Source organism: Eschscholzia californica, unplaced genomic scaffold (genome assembly GCF_041429995.1).
Source record: "Eschscholzia californica isolate CP2 unplaced genomic scaffold, dmEscCali1.0.p SCAF_2, whole genome shotgun sequence".
Taxonomy (NCBI): Eukaryota; Viridiplantae; Streptophyta; class Magnoliopsida; order Ranunculales; family Papaveraceae; genus Eschscholzia; species Eschscholzia californica.
Genome location: NW_028238309.1, coordinates 1,121,164 through 1,129,531, shown reverse-complemented (window position 1 = coordinate 1,129,531; position 8,368 = coordinate 1,121,164). Strand labels below are relative to the sequence as shown.

Sequence of the window (8,368 nt, the reverse complement as noted above, 5' to 3'; positions counted from 1 at the left end):
TTAGACTTCTCATTTCCATTACAAGTTTTCGTTTATGTTCTTCCCTTGTATAAGAGATCGGAAATTTTATCAAGATTTTCAGTTTGAGCTGCCAAAAAGCGATCCGTAAAACATCAACTCTCGTCAAAGACAAAATCGATCGGTATAATTCTACTCTATTTCTTTGTGATTTTTCAACTTTCACTAACAAATTTCATTTTAAGATTCTTGATTAAGAAAATTGAGATTTCCCTCTAGCTTGTGTTTTTTTTTTTGATAAGAAGCTTGTGTTGGTATATGGGCATTGCATATTTGATATTTTGATTTTGTAAGAAATACAAAGTCTTTTTGCTTGCATTTTCAAATCAAGTAAACTTTTTATATCTATTAATGAAAGGAGAAGTTATATCAAGCTAATCAAGTACAAGTAAAAGGAGTTTCTTATATGTAAAATAGAATCGACGAATATGTGAATATTTTATACCAAAATAAAAGATCGTTTTAACAATTTCTTGTACTTAACAGGTAATAGATAAATGAATCAAAAGATTCGAAAATAAGAAGACTACAAGGAGAAAGCTGAATAATCGATTAGGTCAAATTATGGATGCGAATCTTTTACGAAGGATATATGCGTTAAGGGACGATATGTACTTCAGGTGTTCTCACCTATTTACTCTTACTATGTTAGATGAAAATTGGATGTTCATTCAACCTACAAATTCAGTCACACCTCCAACTTGTTTTCTTGATCCTAAATCGGCCTTTCAGTCGATACCATTCCCAACTTACGTAAGTCTCTTCCTCTTTTTACTTTCTGTTAAATTTGACGATGGATTCTATGAAAATAACATAAAGGCGGGTTTTTTACCGTTTAAAATTTGTTTTGTCTGAATCTGACTTGTAAGAGATTGGATTACTTGATTTGACGAAAGGCACAATAGTCATTTCAGACGATGGAGTATTTAAACTTATTTTATGTCAAAGTCAATTTGACTTAAAATCAGTCTGAGAAAGTTGTCAGTTGTCAATCGTCAGATAAGTCAGCGGCACAAAGTCAACCTGAGTCAACCATTCAGACAAATCAGATTTGACTTTTAGAAAAACAAAAACCACCTAAGTCAGCTAGAATTTTTACAATTTTCTTTGTTATTTCAATGGCTTTGCTGCAGGATGGTGAATCATGCTCAAACTTCAAATTAGGTATAATTTCATCAAATTCATTCTTCTTTTCTTCTTCCCGTTTTCTTTAATATGATGAATAATTGATTCCTCTGTTTTTCTTTTTCAGTTTCATTAGGAATGGTTGAAACCCATATTGATGAAATTCAAGAAGAACTGACTGCTTTAAAAAGTATAACTGCAGTTCTGATATCGAAAATATATGAATCTATTGATAATAATAGCATTAATCGACTAAACCCGGATCAACTTAAAGAACTCATCCTAAACAAATTACATAAAATTTTCGAAACCGCAATTAAGAAGATTGTAAACTTGGGTTATAAGAAGACGGTTGCTGAAGAAGGTGTTATAAGATATGGGTTCATTAGCTATGGGTTGAAGGATCCTGTGACGAATATCGTCGATACTGTCTTATCTTTTTGGAATGATGAAAAAGAAGTAAAAGTTGATAGTGTAGGAAAAGGACTTTTTGAGGATTTAGAAGACCTAAAGGAATTTTTATTTGAAATGATGGTACACTTTGTTAAGAATGCTAGTTCTTTAAGCGAGATCGATGCAATGAGATGCATATTGAGCTCTCAAATGAGCTCACCTCGGAATCCTTACGAAAATTTAGAACAATTGTTAATGTCGTACGACAAGAAAGATGAAGTACGTCAAATACTAAAGTTGATCCCCAAAGAAGAGAAAGACAAGATCATTGATAAGACGCTAGCAAGGATCAAGGAATTGGAGAAGAAGAAAGATGAGTGGAGAGAGTTGGCTAATCGGATGGTAAAGGAAACCATAAGAAGGCTAATGAAAGACACTGAAGAACTCAAGACTTTAAGGAAAGAAAAGGAAGAAACGACGCGTTTAATGAAAGGAAAGATGAAAATGGATGAAACCTTTTTGAAAAAATCATATGAAGTCGATAAGAAACTGAGTGAGATTGCTAGTCAGATTGATTTGAATGATGAATATACTAACAAGCTCGAAGAGGAGCAATCGAATTTGTCAGAGGAGATAGTGGTTGCTGGAACAAAAGATTTTATGTCAGAAGGAAACTGCAAATCAGCTAAAAACAGAGTGAAGAAAGCTACGAACAAGCTTAAAGCTATCGAAAAACAAAACAACTTGGAGGAAATAGAGCTCAGAGCTTGTATACAGAAGCGAGAACAACTCGAGCGAGAACTACTTGAAGCTAAACAAGTTCTTGAAGAAATGGAGGTAAATTTTTTTCATTTCTTCTATTCAAAATGTTACGAAAGAATTTTAGTGAGTAAAAACGAAAGATATTGAAGTTTGTTAAGTTTGCTGAGACCCGACTCAAAACCAGTTGACAATAAGTGGAGAGGACGAGAAGACCCTTCTCCCATGTGGAACTACTCTAACGCGCCCAGCAGGTGTGGCGTTGTTTTTAGCCTTGCACGTGTCTTTTGAACTGTTGGGCCTTTCATGTGTGAGTCTAGCTCTGATACCATATGTTAAGTTTGTGGGCATCCAACTCAAAACCTATTAGCATTGAGTAAAGATGACCTAGATATAACATTCTAAGTTGTATTTTTTTTTTACAGGTGAAACTATTCTCACAAAGTTTGATTAAATGATTACAGGGTAAGAGGAAAGAAGCAGAAGAGGTGAAAGAAGAACTACTTGTACAAGTTAGTGCCATTCGAAAAGAAAGAGAGGAAATTGAGGTATTGGCAAAGTTGAAGGAAAAACAAATGAAACAAAAAGTAGAAAAAGAATTGAAGAAAGCTAAAGAGGAAATTCAAAAGCTTGAGAAAGAAATATGTGAGTTGAAACAAAAGAATGGAATGAGCTCGAAATCGCTTAGCCAAGAAGTAATCCAACTCCCTGAGGTATCACCATTGATGGACAAGTTGAGTATTTTTAAGTGGAAAGGAGAAAAAGGACGGGCGAAGGAATGTGTTTTTTGCTTTGCGGAGGAACGTTCGGTGGTTTTTCTTCCGTGCGCTCATCAAATTATATGCAGAGAGTGTAACCAGATTCATGAGACGCAGGGGATAAAGGAATGCCCTTTGTGCAAGACTCCTATCGAACAACGCATTGTTGTCCGTAATTCTTAGCTTGTTTTTAGCATTAGCCATCTTATATTCTCCCAACCTTTCTTATCTTTTTTTTTTTCTGTTGAAAAACCTTTCTTGTTATCTGATTCTGAATTTTAATTTGAATTGTGGGTTAATCTTTGGGAAATTAGTAGTACAATTATTGACATTTGGTTTTGAAATTAAACAATGTTATGTGATTAGGGTTTCTTGATATCTATTTACTATACATTCAGTTTCATAACAAAAAGGTCGATATGTCCGAGTGGTTAAGGAGACAGACTTGAAATCTGTTGGGCTTCGCCCGCGCAGGTTCGAACCCTGCTGTCGACGTTTTTTATATCTCGCCACCACCACCTTTGTCTTTCTCTCTCTCCCGGGTCTCTGATTTCTATCTCTCTCGTAAATTTTATATCTCGAAATTTTTTCTTGTTTCCTTGAAACAGTCGTCGTGGCATATACATGTTAGATTTTTTTGAAGAAAACAAGAAAATTTTCTAAGATATAAAACTTCTTCTTTGACAACCATCTCCACCTTTTCCGACGAGAGTCCACCACCATTTTTTACTTTCTCTCTCCTCCTTGCTCCCTTTCTCTTTGTCCGGCCAGGGGAGAAGACCCCTTCTCCGGATAGAGAGAGATAACAAAGAAGTAGGAGGACACAAAGACAGGGGAGAGAGATTTTGAAAAGACAGGAAGAGCGAGCGAATAGATTTTTTAAAATTGCCAGCAAAAGAAAACAAAATGAAAAACGAAACAAAAAAGTCTTTCCACTCAAAATTTTGTACTCGTGATTTTTTTTTTTCTTGTGAAAGTGGCATCCATCTGTATATCCATGAATTCATCTTAATCAAGCATCAACACTATCAAGCCACAAATCCAAACAAATAATTTACATGTATTTGGATTGATTCCAGCAGAAAAAAAAAAAAAAACATTATCACTCTAGATAAACTCACACTATAACAGTAAGATTTTGGATATCTAACTCTATTATTATTTCACAAGGTTTGGTTCTTTTTTCTTTGTTTTCATTAGACCAACATTTGATTGATTGATTTAAAAGGAATCCAACATTCATAAAATTCCAAATTAGGGCAAAAAATAAAAGCTGTCAAATTTGCTGAGATCCCTCAATACCTACCCATGAAAATTTGTCATTTTTCTTTTATTACAGCAAATCCAGCTCCATTTTCACATATAAACTCTCCTATTAAACTATTTTATTAACTTTTGTTCAAGAAAACAAAAAGGCAAAGCTAATATGAAAAGGGATCCCCTTCTATATATTCCTTCTACCACTACCACCTTTTTATTCTACTTATTAATTATTATATCTTTGTCATCCCAATAATATGTGTATTAGACAACCACACAAAGATGGTGGGTTTTGTTGTTTTGTCAAACTTCCTAAAATACCCTTCTATAGACACCCTCCACAATGTTGATGATAAATTTTTTTCTAATCTATGACAAAATTGAAGATGGGTTTTTTAAGATTGTTGGTTTCTAATGAATTTCCATTTGGACCCATTTCTTGATCTTTATATTGGAGTTTTTTTTCCTTAGTAATGGAACTTGGAAATTTCCCAAAAGTATATAAAGTATGATCATCATAAAGGTCTCCCTTACCTTTAGCTTTTATTATAGGAGATATAAGAAAATAAGTTTTAAAAGAAAAAGAAAGACTAGTACCAATCCTAAACCAAGTAAAGTTGCTCATTTGCTTAGTTAGAACTTAGCTATCTAGGCTTTTTGACAAGGAAAAAGACTCTAGGCCCCAATACTATATTGGATGAATCTAAATTGAGGTATATGGTCGGATAACTTGGTCGGAATTCAACTAGAATAGTACGGGAGAAAAAGTATTATGGTTCCCGACATAATATGCTCAAAATACACGGGACGAAATGCAGAAATTAAAACTTCGGCGTCCATGTGTCGCTATGCGCTCCCTCTTAATATATAACCAACTTCCCAAACATCTGGAAGCACAGATGACCTTTTAGTCATCTTGGCTTTGCCAATAGTGCGACATGACACCTTGGTGTCCAACCATACGAGCTACGCTCATGTTGTCCATAAGACATACCATGCTTCATTGAGTCATAAAGGATACCAACAATAGTGCTAAACATACCAAGCCACGTATATGAACCTTACCATATGATCTTGAGCTTGCCACACATATAGTTCTCGGCTTATTATCGGGATATGGTTCAAACTCTACCTCTTAAGACTATACATGCATTTAAAAGAAAAACAAAATTATTCTTAAACCAACAACTTAACATGTTTTAGGGTGAGAGTGTTTTGAGATTGAGGTCTACTCTTGTAAGTCATAATAAGGGTTATATTTGGTAGTTGGATGCTATGGGTTTTGAGCTACGTGGCGTTTCAATCAAGAATCCTTGTTTGCATGAAATGGTTTGAAGAGTAGTTAGGGTATTTGCTAGAGTAGTTGAAAACTTTGGGTCCATCTTCTTTCTCTCTCTCCTTCATCAAAAAAAATCTTCTTTCTCTCTCTACATTTATTTATTCCCTCTATCTCTCTCTCTTTACAATCTCTTCTTATGTCCATGATTGGACCCTCAAAACCTACTCTCATCCCCTCTTTCATTACCAAGTGGCAAAAATCAACTTCCAAAAGATCCTTTCCTCTAAACTAATCTCACTCTAATTATTTGATCATAAAAGAACATATAATAATAAAAGAAAAAAGACAGCTTTAAACATCAATACTATATTATTCTTATGCAACCAAGAATGAAGAAAGTTAGAATCAATTTCTTTCGATACCCAATTCTTTATCATGCTTAGTATTCTCAATCAAAAGCTTAGGCGAGTTTATTCGAGGTTCCGGTGGCCTATCCATCGTCGTTGTAAGCCTAAAATCATGATTAGAAAGTTTGGAAAATCAACCCAAACTACTCATCTCAAAGAAGAATTTGATGGAGAAATGGGTTTTTCTAAATCTGCAGAAAGACCTATTAGGTTAGCAACTTTCAATGCTGCCATGTTTTCCATGGCTCCTGCAATACCCAAGTTTGAGAATTCAATTGATTTTGATTATGGGGAAGAGGATTTTTTGAAGGTTAAGAAGTCAAGAGAATTCGAAGTTCGGTCGAAGTCTATAAATGATCAACCAAAGAGTATACTAAAGCAATCACCTTTACATTCAAATTCCTTTTCGAAATCGAAGTTAAGGGTTTCAATTAATCTACCCGATAACGAAATTTCGTTAGAACGAAGTAGACAATTAAACGACGAAAAGGGTAAGAGTTTGAAAGAGAAAACTCCTTTGTTCATGAGGTCTAGTAGGAGTCTTCCTAATAGTCAAGAGTATTGTGTGAATTTGGCAAGTACTAGTAGAACAATTTTGGAAGTTTTAAGAGAAGTTGATGCTGATATTTTAGCTTTGCAAGATGTGAAAGCAGAGGAAGAGAAAGGGATGAAACCTCTATCTGATTTAGCAAGTGCTTTAGGGATGCATTATGTGTTTGCAGAGAGTTGGGCACCAGAATATGGAAATGCTATTCTATCAAAATGGCCTATTAAGCAATGGCAAGTTCAAAAAATCTTCGATGATTCCGATTTCAGGTACTCACTTCTCTCTTCTTTCCTACATAATACTCGTTGAAAGTGTTTTGAATATGAGTAGATATCTAGCCCAATTTGCTACCCAGGAAACCATTTGTTCTAATCTTATAAAGGGTTGTCATCAATATAAATCTTTAAGTATCCTATTTTAGGATTTTCGAGAGAGAGAGAGTTAAAGGCGGCCGAGTGATATAGTTTTAGTGAGTTACAATATAGTACTGAAATCTTTGAGAAATATATGTAATCTTGTTTTTAAGTAAAACTCGTCGTGTCATTTATTCGTTGTGATCTCACCAACCGGACCACATAACTCTTTTGTGTTTTGTGCAAATATTTACTTTCATTATTGGTGTCTTTTGTTGGTTTCTTTCGCCATAAAAAACACTACCGAAATTTGCGCTTTTTTCTTAGTCTCTGGTCTTCCCCATGAATCAATATGACATTATACTTCAAAATTTACTTGTTTCTTGGTTAAAAACTAGTATACTTCTTGAACTTTTTTAGTGATCAAAATTCGATGCAGGAATGTGTTGAAAGCGACAGTGAGTGTTCCTCGAGTGGGGGAAGTAAACTTTCATTGCACACATCTTGACCATCTAGACGAAAACTGGAGAATGAAACAGATAAATGCGATTATTCAAGCTAACGATGGACCTCATATCTTAGCAGGAGGTCTTAATTCGCTGGACGAAACTGATTATTCGGCTGAGAGATGGTCAGATATAGTAAAGGTAAAGACATTCTGCACAAATTTCTTCATATCGCTACAAACGTATCTTTTCTTATTGAACTCACAAACCGAAAACTCTTTTTCAGTACTATGAAGAGATAGGAAAACCGACTCCGAAAGTTGAGGTGATGAAGTTCTTAAAAGGAAAGCAATATATAGATGGAAAAGACTTCGCAGGTGAATGCGAATCAGTTGTTATGATAGCCAAAGGCCAAAGTAAGATAACCATCTCTACCATCGGCTTTTGTTTATTCTTACACTCTGCTTACACCACATGAAGGGAAGCCATGAAAATAATCTTCTTATGTCTCATTATTTGTGTTTATATTGCAGATGTCCAAGGTACATGTAAGTATGGAACAAGGGTCGATTATATATTGACATCACAAGATTCACCGTATAAATTTGTACCAGGATCTTACTCAGTACTATCTTCGAAAGGAACTTCTGATCACCACATTGTCAAAGTCGATATCGTTAAGGTAGATAATGACAATGCTCAAGAAAATGTTAATAGACGAAGGAAGAAAACGAATAAAAAGGTATTGAAAATAACAAGATCGTCATGTACATCTGGTATATGGAGAATTAACAAGTGACGAAGGTGATTTCTTGATTTTTTTTTTCCTCCGCCTATAATTAATTTTCTTGTAGCAAAACTTTTGATTGTCAATTTAAAATGTTCATAATCACATACACTAGTAAATGGTAATTACTATATATATGTACATTTGATATTTTGATTTACTTTGAGCTCAATCTCATGGAACTTCATATAAGGCTCTATTTCGGCCTCCTACCTATTGGCCCATCTCTTTATCCT

General features: G+C 34.5%; 2 protein-coding genes and 1 non-coding gene across 3 annotated transcripts; all 3 read left to right on the top strand.

Annotated features, from left to right (window-relative positions):
• The first annotated feature begins 22 nt into the window (after positions 1-22).
• LOC147555036 (putative E3 ubiquitin-protein ligase RF4) lies at positions 23-3,402 on the top strand. Its single transcript, XM_086663418.1, has 4 exons — positions 23-142; positions 505-1,182; positions 1,271-2,373; positions 2,760-3,402. The coding sequence occupies exons 2-4, from the start codon at positions 1,137-1,139 to the stop codon at positions 3,234-3,236; spliced, it is 1,626 nt and encodes a 541-aa protein (XP_086519544.1). The 5' UTR covers positions 23-142; positions 505-1,136; the 3' UTR covers positions 3,237-3,402.
• A 64-nt stretch (positions 3,403-3,466) lies between these two features.
• On the top strand, positions 3,467-3,548 carry TRNAS-UGA (transfer RNA serine (anticodon UGA)). Its single transcript has one exon. It is a non-coding gene; the product is annotated as a tRNA-Ser (tRNA).
• A 2,118-nt stretch (positions 3,549-5,666) lies between these two features.
• On the top strand, positions 5,667-8,290 carry LOC147555034 (uncharacterized). The gene is made up of 4 exons (XM_086663881.1): positions 5,667-6,815; positions 7,339-7,546; positions 7,632-7,761; positions 7,879-8,290. Exons 1-4 carry the CDS (start codon positions 6,028-6,030, stop codon positions 8,142-8,144), a joined length of 1,392 nt encoding a protein of 463 aa, XP_086520007.1. The 5' UTR covers positions 5,667-6,027; the 3' UTR covers positions 8,145-8,290.
• Positions 8,291-8,368: the final 78 nt, after the last annotated feature.